Source organism: Peromyscus californicus, unplaced genomic scaffold (assembly GCF_007827085.1).
Source record: "Peromyscus californicus insignis strain IS unplaced genomic scaffold, ASM782708v3 Scaffold_4__1_contigs__length_199733344, whole genome shotgun sequence".
Classification (NCBI taxonomy): Eukaryota; Metazoa; Chordata; class Mammalia; order Rodentia; family Cricetidae; genus Peromyscus; species Peromyscus californicus.
Window position 1 is genome coordinate 151,431,229 of NW_026294562.1, and position 14,129 is coordinate 151,445,357.

Consider the following 14,129-nt stretch of genomic DNA (forward strand, 5'->3'; position numbering starts at 1 on the left):
TTCAGAGGAATGGGAGAATAGTGTTTGCAAATTCTATGGCTCACCGTGAGTTTAAAATCAACATTTTTAATGCTTCTACCTAAATGGTGAGCAGATAGGTAAAGACTGAAGGATGCCTCAGAAAAGGCAAATGTGAACAAATTAACAGAAAAAGATGAACTTAACAAAATGGATGCTGTGAAGGAGGAAGGGATCATAGAACAGAAGATCTTGCCATTATCTTGATACACAAAAAAAAAATTAAATGGAAGTAGACACAACAGAAGAACATTTAGTAAACGACAATCAAACAACATAGTAGAAGTTAATAATTTAATACATAGAAAGATAAAGAGGAAACTCCCCACCACACTCACAAAATAATAAAATATTAAGTCAGAGGGATGAAAACATGGAATCATACAGAAGTAAAGAGAACAATCAGAAGAGCAATCTAGCAAGTGTGGTCTAGACTCAGAGATCTAGTCACTGCCCCATCCAAATGCAAGTCACACAGCACCCTCCTCTCTCACCCCTCAAATAAAGAAAAGGGAATTCTGGGTAATGTGGTAGAGCAGAAGAAACTACTTCCGTGTAACCTGTTTAAAGACAGAAGTTGGGGCAGGAGAAAAGGAGAATTCATTTCATAAATTCAAAAATTGATAGAATGGCTGAAGTCTCAGGGTAGAAAAAAGACAGATGAGCTGAATTCTCCCCAGCCCCTACCCCACATCAATCACTAATTCAGAAATTGCCATACAGGCCTGCCTAAACCTACCCTGTCTTATGGAGCCATTTTCTCAATTGAGGGTCCTTCCTCTCAGATGATATCAAGTTGACATAAAACTACCCAGCAGAGATTACGTGTGAATTTCAAAAGCTGGGCTAAGTGGTTTGGGTAGACATTGAAAAAGATGAACAAATGGATTTAGTACTTTAGCATAGAGAACATGAAAGACTTAGGAAGAATGTAAGAGAATACATTTTTTGAATTATTAGGGACTTTCAATAACCAGACATTCCTATTACTGGATATTACATACATTAATGATAAATATTTAAGCCTGTGTATATTATACCCAGAGAGAACAATTACAAAGAAAAAGCTCAGAGATCCAAAAATATACAGAGCATTAGGAGTAGTTTAAGATGAGCCAAAATTCGAGATTTAAAAAGAGGAGGAGATAAAGCAAGAGAGAGGCAGAGGTCTAATCACACAGGTCTTTGTGTACCACACTATAAGGTTTGGCATTTATCTTTTAAGGACTAGGGGGTCAGAAAAGATTTTCTTAGCATGGTATCACTTAATACAATAATCTTCCAGATCTCTCCTCATGGCCCCCATCTACTTGGTTAAAACTGCAGTCACCTACAGATAATTTCAAGGTCTCTGTTAAACTGGAGGCTGTGATAAAACCATGTTACCTCATGGCCTCAGGAAGTGCTTATCATTTAAACCAGCACCAGGAGGAATGCATAGATCATGTTCTTTGATCCATCCTATCTTGGACCAAACTGAACATTTTCAGATAGCTACATTTCCAAGCAATGAACCTTATTAGGATAGAGTGACACAAGTCCTGAGTTATATTACCTCTAGATCTACCTTGGGGCTTCAATAAGACGTTTTTTCCCCCACATGATCTATAGTGTGGTACATGTTCTTAAACTCAAAGAATTATGAGGATGTGCTAAGGTAAGTTTGTCATTCTGGGCTCCAGTTGGTCACTGGGTCACAGAAAGCTGCCTGGCTTTCTGTTTAGCTAGTACCCTTCACGTTACAGCGGTGTTTGTATTTTTCAGAACACAGGATTAAAAATGGGACTCGGAAGCAGACTCTTGACTTTCACAGTTCAGTAGTGCAGGCGTGCCTGGTGGGAGGCACGAGCTGCCTGCCACCTAAACAGCTATTCTTTTCTGCATTGCAGCCTAGACAGGCTAATTCCTAATAGCCTTCATTTATTTTATGGTGAATGTCAATCTGTTAAAATGATTGGCTCCTTTCTGAACAGCGAAGGTGCTAACAGCTTTACAGAAATGAATGCTTCCACTGGAACCAAAAACAGCCCGGAATTCCTAGGCTCATCTTCCAAGTCTCCCAAGGCATTCTACATCCTCATCCTCATCATGACACACTCTGTTGAAGTCAATCTTTACATGCAGTTAGGATCTATGGACTGTAATGATTAGACCTTGTGAAACTTATTTATTCATTTATTTATCGAAATTTACTGAATTCCATTGTAATATATTAAATTTGGATTTTATTTCCATGTTAAGGTTCTGATACATAATAATGTGATAGGGTTTTTTGTTTGTTTGTTTTTTGTTCTTTTTTTTTCGAGACAGGGTTTCTCTGTGTAGCTTTGTGCCTTTCCTGGATCTCGCTCTGTAGACCAGGCTGGCCTTGAACTCACAGAGATCAGCCTGCCTCTGCCTCCTGAGCGCAGGGATTAAAGGCGTGTGCCACCACCGCCTGGCTTTGTGTGTGTGTGTGTGAAATATTTACATTCTGATTCATTTTGTCTTTTTTTTTTCTTCAGTGCTGAGGACCGAACCCAGGGCCTTGTCCTTGCTAGGCAAGCTCTCTACCACTGAGCTAAATCCCCAACCTAATGTGATAGTTTTAAGAACTTTCAGATCCCAAACCATATTTACAACCCAAGTAAAATGCCCAGCCTGTGTTAATCAGCCCATGCCTTCTGGCTCTCTGAACCCAAGCCCCAAAATCCAGCAGGGGGCACTCATGAAGCCAGGGGAGAACTGCCTTGGAGGAAGGCTATTTGCCAAGATCTCACGTTCAGGAAGAGAACTTCCCTCCTAAACTCACTTGGGGTGGGGTTGAGGGTAGCAAACTTCAGGAACACCTGGAAGCATCCTCCAGATGACAGGGTCCATAGCAGCTAGTATCTGCTGCAGATCTGGTAGTCTGAGAGACTGGTTCAAAGCCTATCCCCAGCACATGCTAGAGCAGAGGAGAAATTAAAACTTGGCAGGCATCTCCTTGCACATAGACTAAGATTAGGGTGAGGGTCAAGTATCTGCTTTGAAAAAAATCCCAATCACCTGTCAGTTTGGCAGGGAAACCAAGCCACTAAGGGGCATAGAGTTAGAACTTCCACAGATAAAAGGATTGCCCTTTCAAGGATTCAAGTTGGAAACTTCCTGAGATCCAAGGCCCATACCAAAGCCCTGTACTTTCCCCTACCAACTTCATGTGATTAAAAAAACAAACAAAAAACAAACAAACAAAAAACCCTAATCTATTTAGTGTTGCATCTATGGCCTTGGGACCATCTACTGCCCAATGGGGAGATTTCCAGGCCCTGCATCCCTGAAGAAAATTTACTTCCCCGCCTTCCCTGTCAACCACCAATTCCCAATAGCTCTTCACCTAGCGGGCAGAACTTCACAAACCTCTCCCATCAGCTGACTTGATCCTGGGCAAGTCTTGTGCATGCCATCACAGCTTCTGTGAACTCATGTGTAACTGGGGTGTGACACCTGGAAAATGCTGTTCTGCTCCAGGCACCAATCCCGGAGGCATCTTCCAAGGGAATCCCATAGTTGTGTGGGGAAAGAGTGATACAGACATCCCAGTTAGAGTTGCTCTTTCTCTCTGCATGTTGACAACTCATGGACCCCTGTACTTACAACCAACTACCATATGTGGCGCATTCTCTGGCACGTTCATTCATTTGACACTGGCCAGTGCTCTATTAAAAACTAACCCAAACAAATGCCTCTGATGAGGATTGAAATAAAGATAAAGATGTGGGAATGAAGCTAAGAAGTCTGGGAGCAGTTTAATGCTATGTTCATTTAGCAGAATAATAGAACCTAGTACTGTGATCCTTCCATTCTACATAATTATCCACATTAACATGAAACTAAAACATGCTAAAGGCACAATAAAGAGACATACAAAGGGTAAATTTAAAACTAACATTACATGTCCAGGAAACAACACGGACAATGTTTGTTTGCCATGAATGAACGGGGTTATATAAAATTGAAGTTTAACTAACCCATATCAACAGAAACCAAGTGCAGAGTTGTTGATCTTTGTGTTACATACAAGCAGGGTCATTTCATTCCATTACAAACAACATTTTATTTAAAAGAACAACTTCAGCAACCTAAGTAAGTGTACTTGAATTTTGAAAAGCTACATATCACAAGCACTGAATAAAATCAGTAACTAGAGGATCCAGAGAAACACGTGTAAGAGGCTCAAATAAGGAAATTTAGTCCTACACCAAAGTGAATAGACAATTTAGTGTAATTGAATCACTGGCACTCACAGTATACCTGCATGCTGTCATTGGCTCTCTGATTCTCATGAAAAGCAGGATTTTTCGGTGGCCAATAGACTTGATGCTCAAAAAACGAATAATCAACACTATAGAACAATTGAGCGCACACAGGACACAGACTTGCAGTGGTCACCATACAATTCAACTAGATCCCTGTGCACAACTAATTGGGGGAAATATACATTTGCTCCTGTCTATGAAGAACCTCATAGCACACTGACCAGCATTAAAAGGATGAATGTGCTCAAAGCATCACACACAGAAGATTCTTATGTGAATGGATATTTTCCATGTAAGATGTTGTAAGAATCCAAGCATGTAAAATTGCTTTTAAAATAAAGGACTTTCCTAGAAACATTTCCTTTCTGCCTCTGGTCTCAATTTTCTTAGGTACCTATACTTTGCTGCACGGTACATTAGAGGCCAAAGTATAAGGAGTGCTTCAAAGATTCACTTACTGAGTAGAAAACAGGACAAAGGGGAGATCAATATAACAAAAGAATCCACAGTATTTCTATGGGTTGCCACTGACTGCTGGCCCTACTATGTAGCAATAACCCCCTCAAAGATTTGTAATCTTAAAATATGCAATAGGTATTATGATTACATGCTGTAGTACCCAGAGCTACTCAGTGAAAATGCAAATTTGTAGAAGCATTCCTCATGCTGCAATTCCCTTAATCTGGGGGAAGTGGTACAGAAATATATATTCAATTTATTTCTAACAAGTTCTTCCTCATGTTCAATGTGTTGTCATCACATTCACTCACCACTGCCCTCTCTTATTCCCTTGTCCTCCCCTGTCCGCACCTTCCTCCTCCCAAACATTTCCATCATACTCATGTCTTTGGTTGTATGTGTGCAGGGCTGGTGCAGGTAGCCACAGCCTCTGTATGCTCATGACTGCAGCAGCAGCCTGTTGCATCCAGAAGACAATGTCTCTACCTCATCCCCATCATCTGGCTCTTAGCATGTCTGCTTCCTCATTCTCGATGCTCCCTGACCCTTGGAGGAGACAGATCTATGTATTTTTGTTTCATTTTAGGCAAAATTTATTTCTTCATACTGTACATCTTACTGTTACTCAAAATATTTAACTGCATTTAAATATTAGAATTTATTATTTGATTGCATAAAAGCACATAAAACAAACCATCTTACTGTTTATCAATATTTCCCTTTCATATAGTTTGCCGAAAGTGTTGGTTTAACTTTTGAAGTTAGGCATTGTATTCTTTACACAGCAAACATTTGACATTGACATTATAATTTATAGGTCTTACTTTCCTGTTTTACTTCCACATCTCCTTAATGCTGTACTCTAAATGAACTATCTATATTTTAATAAGAATGCCATTCATCTGCCCTTGAGAACCACAGGTTATAGGATGCAACTTGAATAATTATCTTATTTTGGGCTATTGCAAAAGTTACTGACCCCATATCAACTTTAAATTGTTGCCAAATAAATGAGAGTAAAAATATATATCTAATGCAGGGTGTGGTAGCAATCACCTTTAGTCTAAGCAATCAGGAGGTAGAGGCAGGTGGATCACTGTGAGTTCAAGGCTAGCCTGGTCTACATTGTGAGTTCTAAGTCAGTGAAACCTATATAACAAGACTCTGTGTAAAAAAACAAAAAGTAAAAACTTTTACATATCACTTTAATGTTTTCTCTAATATTAAAATACACACTGAAAAAGATTAACATATAATTTGTTAATAGAGATGGGCCCTCCATTAGCAGTGATGTCTGCAACTTCCATGATGAACATCACTCACTGTTCTGTGCTTTGTTAGCTCCTATAGATTCTGTCTAAGGATACAAAAGGGGTGGGTGTAGATGAAGCATAAGAATCCTTTCGTTCCTTTTTTCCTTTAAAAATCTAATTAAAAGTAAATGTATTGCAAGAGCTGTTACCCTTAAGTTCCCTTGCTTTGAACAAGAATTCTTAATTTCCACAAGGCAAGATTCTCATGATGTTCTGACAATCTGGCACTTAAAAAAAAAGACAAGCTAATTAATTATTATTTAATAAAAGTTATTTGGTTTGTTGATAAGATCACAATCTGTGGAAACAATGGTGCAGTCACTCATTGATTTCCTCACTGAATATTTAATGGAGTTAAATATGGACACATTTTCAAGGGAATATACAAATGTACAGAATAGACAGTGAAATGTAACATGGTGGCCAGAAGGGAGGAAAGTAATTGTTTACGTTTGCTTTTTTGAGACAGAGTTTTACTGTATATCCCTGAATGGCCTAAAGCTATGTAGACCAGGTTGGCTTCCAACTCACAGAGATCTATCTACCTCTGCCCCCTGATACTGGGATTAAATAAATGTGTGGGCCACAATGCCCAGCAAATGGCTACATTTTTAAAATCCATGATGCAAATTCAGAAGCTTTTAAGCACAACAGAAATGAAATAATATCTTTTTTACCTATAGCATTAGATAAGAATATTTGCCCCTCTTTGACTAACAGGCTACTTGCAGTATCATGTCCATTTTCCTAAGCCATGACTCGAGAAGTATCAAGTGTGATATGCAGACTCAGGAAAGCACAGTGTAGTGAGTGCATCGCAGAAAAAGCATGGCAAAATAAACCTCCATGTTTACTTGTGTGTACTCTGATACCCTTGCTAACAGGTTCGCATATACAAGTGCAAACTGCAAATTTCTCATGTGCACAGGTAGGGCATTCCCAATCACCAGGTGAGCTAGACTTCACGAAACAGCACCACGTGTAAATGCCACATTTAGTGTAAACAGAAAGGTGCATATAGAGGAAACATACTGATGTTAACTGCCTTAAATTATTGAGTTCATAAATGATAATATTCCCAATAAACCAATACTGGAATAAAATACCAAGCATATCAATAATCCTGCTGCTGGAATTCTCTAATGTGATTTTTATGCAAAGAGCGTGTCCTGCCCTTTCAGGTTCCATTAACACAGCAGATTGCTACAACTCCAGCAGTTTTGTGAACAGCTACCAGATTGATGATAAGTAGGGCAGGTCAGTTTATCAGGCTTTATCTCTAATTAGCACTGAATAAAAACACACACAGAAAACTGCTGCAGAGAAAAGACCTGACCTTGCTAAGCTAGATGCATTGAAGGGAGAGCAAATGAGACTCCATATTCAGAAAGAAAAAGTCCATTATGCCGTCCAGTTGTCAAAAGGGACCAGCTTTGGATAGCCAAGTCCACCATCCAAACACAATATGTTAAGTCAGCTCCCAGAGTCCTCTGAGGGAAACAGCTTCCATTCATTCTGTTTGAGTTGCTTTCCCACCTACACACACACACCTGAAAAACAGGTCAGATTCACCTTACCTTTCTCGCAGTGGCTTCCTGTGAATCCAGAAGGACAGGCACATTTGTTAGGAGCCACACAGGTACCTCCATATCTGCAGCCCTCCTCACAGAATGCTGTTGTGGGAACAAAGACTTTGTTTAGGTAATGTATGTTGGAGCTCCCACATAATTCCTTATATACACTGCCCAAGGAATACACCTCTGTACTGGCTTATTCAAATTTTTCTATGCACATGAAGAAATACATGTAACAATACTTTTTCCACTGCTTTATATCAAATCAGTTGAAATAACAGATGTGAGGTGTTGCACTTTGGGCTTGGCATGTGCTAAATGAGAGCCGCTATAGACAGAGGTTTCTACTGCCATCATTATTGATTTGTTTGAAATCATCTGAGATAAATAGTTCAAAAGGGAAAGGTGAGGTTGGTAACTTTTTCAATTCTCACTGCCTTAGATACTATTTTTCCCAAAAAATATCATTTATATGGTCTTTTATGACAATATAAATTTTTTTAATTTTTCAAAAATATTTTGGTACTTGGTAACATTTTTATAAAACAATAAATTTTTAATGAACCCTTTACTCTTGGATATTTAACCTGACTCCAGTATTTTACCTCCATAAATAACCCATTCTCTTCATAGCTAAGATGTTTAACACATCCTAAATTAATCCTCTAGGGAAAGTATCTGAATATGAGATATCTCTTGAAAGGGTGCAGACTCAACTTCCACATATTGGTAAGTCTTACAGAGCTATCCCACCCTACCTGAACTCCTTAATGTTAACTGTCAATGAGATACAACACAGACTCACCTATGAAGAGAATCCTAATGAAGTATTATCTATAGCAGGTTACCCTATGGGCTTGTCTACAGTGTATTATATCAATTATTAATTGATATCAAATGACCCAGTTCAGTGTGGGTGGCACCATCCTCTAGGCAGGGGATTCTGAAGAGTACAACAGAAGAGGAGGATAGCTGAGCCCAAATAAGCAGGCAAGGGTCCTTGGATTTAATCTCTCTCCTTAACTATAGCTGGGAACAGCTTTTTTTAAGCTCCTGCCTTGACTTCCAACAGTAATAAACTCTGACTTGGAATTGTGAGTCCTTCCCCAACTTACATTGCTTTTTGTCAGGGGTTTTTTCTCACAGACACAGAAATGAACCCCAGACTTCACCCCCAAACACTTCCCCAAATGCTTCCTAGCTGAGGGGGTTCCCTGTTACACACCCACAGCAAGGCAGCACTCACAACTGTCCCTTCACACAGAGTTACCAGCCCCCATCCCAACCACCCCACCATCAGACCCTCAAGAACACTGGCGAAACTGCTTTTCACATCACCATGTCCTAACCCCACAGCAGTGACTGGAGATACCTGCTGGACAGCTTAGTCTCCCTTTTGCAGGTTGCTCTGATAGTAAAGTTCCTACTCCTGTAATTCTGTATCACTTCCATTCAGGATAAGCCACTGAAAAGTGTTACCATATAACCATCCACGCAACTTGTTGACTAATACAGTCACTGAAATTTGCTATTAATGAAGCTGAAATGGTAAAGGCTGAGTTCCTTGTATTCATATGAGAGCTGGGTGAACAACAGTTTTAAATTTTAATTGTAGTAAGAAAATGTCACCCTGGAAAAATGTCCTGGCCGTATGTTGCCATCATCACATAATTAATATGAGTCTAGCTATAAAAAGCCACAGGCTGTGTTTGGAATGCTGAGAACCAGTCAAAGGCATAGAACTTATCACAATGTTGCTGTTTTCCACATCATTTACTATCTCTTGGGTAAACTCATATTCCACAGATTCAGCAATTAATTGTAAGCTGCTTTTGGTGCTGGAGGAGAGTGCAGACCTTGGAATTGAAGGACTATTTCCTTCTCCCAGCACGTTAGCCTGCTGGTACAAAAACAACAGCAACAATATAAAAGATCTAGGCAAAATCCACTTTGGTGTGTTCATCAAGAAACACATATGCATCTTGAGAAATCACACTGTGTAAGCTCTGTGAGTGGCATTTTCAGTGAGATATTTAAAGGATACCCCTGCATCACAGTAATGTGACGAAGTGTTTCTGCAAAGGAAGAGTGTCAAAGGGAAGTGGGTGAGAGGGAATGTCAGGGCCTGGCAGAAGACTGTAGAGCTGGAAGGAGAACGTTCAGCTTGACTTTCCTTACTGTACAGATACATGTCACCTGTGAAGTGGGTAGTTGTTCCAGCTTTGAACTGGAAGTACTACCCCCAGTGAGGCTTCAGGTAACTGTCATGCCTACCTATGACCTGCCCCTGAGGCGGGGCCAAGATAGGAGCCCTTAAGAATCGAGATCCAAACGTGCCAGCTCTCTTGGTTGCTGGTGATCCTGGACGCTGAATGGTAGACCAAGCAGAGTTCTCCAGAGAGTACCGTTGGACTGCAGTTCACCTCTCCCGGATCCTGTAACCAATCCCTTTACTTGCTGTAAGTTACCCCAAAATAAACCTCCCTTTTAACTACGTGGAGTTGCCTTAATAAATCCCCACAATACACCTGGGCCCTGGAGATCATGTTAAAAGACTTGGGTCTGTGTTCCTGATTCACTACGAGAACCTGTGAGGCTCCATGACTATGTGATGTGTAACAGGCTCCATGATGATGAAATGAGTTTGTATTGTAAAGAACTTTACATACATCATGCTACGAGTTCTGTTATGTAAAGTTAGTTGGTAACAGCATCATGGTGACCACGAAGTATTGACTGGGGACAAGATATTAAAAACCTTCCTGGGGAGCTAGAGAGATGGCTCAGTGGTTAAAAGAACTGGCTGCTTTCCCAGGAGATCCAGGTTCAGTTTCCAGCACCCACACAGTTACAACCATATGTAACTCCAGTTCCAGGGGCATCTGGCACCCACTTCTGTCCTCTGCATGCCCTACATGCACATGGTACACAGACATCCATACAAAGAAATCATTCATATACATAAAATAAAATAATAATAAAAAAATTTAAAGACCTTAAAAACAAACCAGCCTGACAAGAAATTTACCAACATATGCTGATGATGCCAGCATGGAAGTATCTTACAGTTATTATTGTTTTGATATAAAAATGTTCAAAATGAGGTTCAGGAACCATGAGTCTATTGGCACTGGCTGGCAGAGCTATAGCTCAAGCTAACACCTTTACCTACAAAACTCTGTCTCCTTTCATTTGTTACAATGTAAGTTCACCTATAATCCCATGCTCAGAAAAGCAGGTTTATTCTTTCTTAAATAGTTCCATAAGAGCTAAAGAAATTGATTGAAATTCAAACACAAAATATGACCAGATAGCATAATAACCAGTTTACTTAATGGCTATTTAATCCATTCCACTACTGGATAATCCTTACACTTTTGTCTATGTCTGTTTACATCTCTCATAGATTTAGGTATATAACAATTTTAAATGGAATTTATCTAGAATAAGGAAGGAAATAATTGCCCCCTTGACCATTAGACAAAATGAGAATGTAATTAAAACAAAGCAAAGTAACAAAAGACCTTGTCATTCAAAACTTTAACTGCATTGGGGGAATCAAGATCAACACAAATTTTCTTGCTACAGTTCATAAAATATGAAAAAGAAACTGCTATATTCTAGCTTAAACATGGTGGGTGATTACTCTTGTCCTGATAAGCTTTTTTTCCCTTTTATCCAAATATCTTTACTTTAAAGTGTTCATTGCAAAGAGTCATTGGTCTGGTTTGAGGCTTATGGATGCTAGGTCCTCACTGGGACTCCTCTTGGATATCCTGTTGTTGCCCTGTGCCACTGAGATCCTGAAGGTTTGGATCTGCAAGACTGGCCCCTTCATGTGCTCCCACGGATCACAGATAGGGTGGATGTTGGGGTGGACCAACTCATAATCCTGGTTCTGGTCCTGGGTAGTTCCAGGGTTGGTCAGCCCAACAGCTCTCCCTTGTCCTCACCACCAGAGTGAGCTCTCCTGCATTGCCCTGGCTAGGTTACCCCTTGTGAATATGAGCAAGGGGCAGAGCCAGTTCTGCATTTATGTCCTCAGGGTCAGTTCTCTCACACCTACACCTTCGGGCCACCTCTACTGGGTTGCCCAGGCATGGCATAGGGTCTACTCTCCTGAGTGCTGTAGCTGATGAGGGGCAGGAACAGCTCTCTGGCTCTTATGACCAGCTCTCCCACCTGCCTTAGGCATTGAGGGTGGTGGTGGTTATCTCTCCTCGCCCAATGTCACCACAAGACAGATGAGTAATGGGCACAGTTCCCCCATGCTCACAACTTTGGGGCTAACTCACCTATACCTCTGCCAACAGGATTGACTCTATTGTGCTGCCCAGGTGAGATATAGAGCCTGCTCTCCTTAGTGTTGCAGATGGTGGGGGACAGAAGCAGGCTATGGTCCATCCTACCTTAGACTTAAGGTCTGTGTAACTGTTGGCAAAATATTTCATCTCTCTTTATCTCAATTACAAGGCACTGGTGGTTAGTAATGATGTTGCCTGTACTGAGAGGGTTGAATCAAGTCACTAACTTCAACCACTCAGCACAATGCATGGCGAACGTGATGTCCTCACAACTGAAGATTATTCCTGCTTTTATCACCAGGATTCTTCTGGACCAGATGACAGTGATATTTTGAACCACTTTCTTTTCCAGACTCTAGCAATGCAGTGCTGAGCAAGACAAGAAAGATTCCTATGCAGTTGAGATATGCAGTCGAGATAGAGCCAGGGCTCAAGTCTTTCCTGACTCAGGAGCCTCAGAGAACCATGCAAATAATCACAGACTTGGGATCTTAACTCCCTTACAAACTCAGAGAAATTCAGTGACACAGGTCTGGGACTTAATAAGCTGCTTATTTGTCAACTACTATCTAGATCCCGAAGCATGACATAAACAGATTAAGGAAAGACAATGAGGTTACAAGCTTCGATCTGTTATTTTAGTGCCATTTGTTATTAACTTACTGCCCCGAAGGGGATGCTCGATCAGATCAACTCTGAGATGGCAAGCTTCTGTTTTTGAGAGAACTCTTTATATTTGCAAGCAAAATAAAATCAGAAACCTCTGAGTGAGATTTAATCTACAGAAAGAATGCATGCTTGGGCTGAGAACAATTTTGGCATGTGAAATCAACTGAGGTGTTCACGGGAACCAGGTGTTACATCCAATAACCACGGCATACACTAATAAAAAGTAATAGCCCATCACACACTGAATACATCTCCTGGTCCTCCTCAAGTTTTACTGGCATATACTAGTTCCTAGAGCATCCTAAAACCCTGGCAAGTGAGCATCCTTCCTTGGGTTTATTTCTGACCCCTCTGCCCATTTTCCTTGGTCCATCCTGTGGGAAAGACATATATAAGGATGATGTTTGTCTGGTAAAAGAAGCAGACAGAAGCACCTAATCACCACAGGCAGGCAAATCTCCCATTTCTAGTCATTTGCAAGGCATCAATTATGTTGTTAAACACATTATTGATTTATTTAATAGTAAGTCAGTCGGCTTCCATGACTTATCAAAGGCTTGAAGTGTGGTGAGCTGAAATAAAGCCAGGTTACCAGCATAGCCCCATGCCTACTTCGATCCTGGGAGCTGGCGGTCTGAGCATCATATCAGCTTTATTTGCCCTCTTGATATTTTCTCAGACATAAACTTCCACTCTTCAAAGCAGTTCTGCCAACAATGAATGGAATGACGTGTTTCATTTTTTGCTTAGTTCTTGGTCTTTTTCAGATTCATCAAAGGGCCCTTCAAGTACTTTGGGTTGTTAAGGTGGGGTAAGGTCTGAATTCTACTGTGCCCTGGGATGTCACCACGTATCATACAAGGCACAGAACAGCCCTGCACAACAAAGAATTGCTTGATCTGAAATGTCAGTAATGATAAGCTGGAAAAAAACTTCTGCTCCAAGTTACTCAGTTAAGTTCATTAAATAAATAAAGTCACTCAGTTAATTCCATAAAATATCTCTGGGACCAAAATCCTGTTACTTGTATTCAACCCTTATGTCTTCCATTTCTCTCTTCTCAACCTTCCCATAAAACAAATTGAAAACATGGAGACAAGAGGGATAAAAATCATGCAGAACACCAATTATAGTATATGAAACATGCAAATGTCTTCAGTTCTCACTTGCTGTCAGTGGATTCTCTAATCTATGGGGTACCGCATAATTTAATAATTATTCACTTTAAAAGTCACTGCCAAGTGACAGTTAATGGTGGCTGTGAGGAGGGTGTGTCACTAAGGGTTGGCACACTCCCATGTTCCAAACATGTTTGTGCTGTCAGCCCTGCATGAGCAGTGGGTCAGGTCATGCCTACAAAACCCACATGAAACTAGGAGAGCAACTTGGAAAAAACATGCATTTCAGTGGAAGAGGGAAGAGGGATGAGGGACAGTGTAACAGGAAATGAAAATGGCTAAAGTCCATTGTGTTCTTGTATGAAATGATCAAAGAATAAAATAATAAACAAGTACA

General features: G+C 40.4%; 1 protein-coding gene across 2 annotated transcripts in view; it reads right to left on the minus strand.

Moving 5' to 3' along the window:
* Nell1 (neural EGFL like 1) overlaps positions 1-14,129 on the minus strand; it is an 839,269-nt gene that overhangs the window by 170,096 nt on the left and 655,044 nt on the right. For both annotated transcript variants that reach the window (XM_052761990.1, XM_052761989.1), the window contains exon 15: positions 7,645-7,740. In XM_052761990.1, the coding sequence (XP_052617950.1) occupies positions 7,645-7,740 (96 nt within the window). The remainder of the gene's footprint in view (positions 1-7,644; positions 7,741-14,129) is intronic.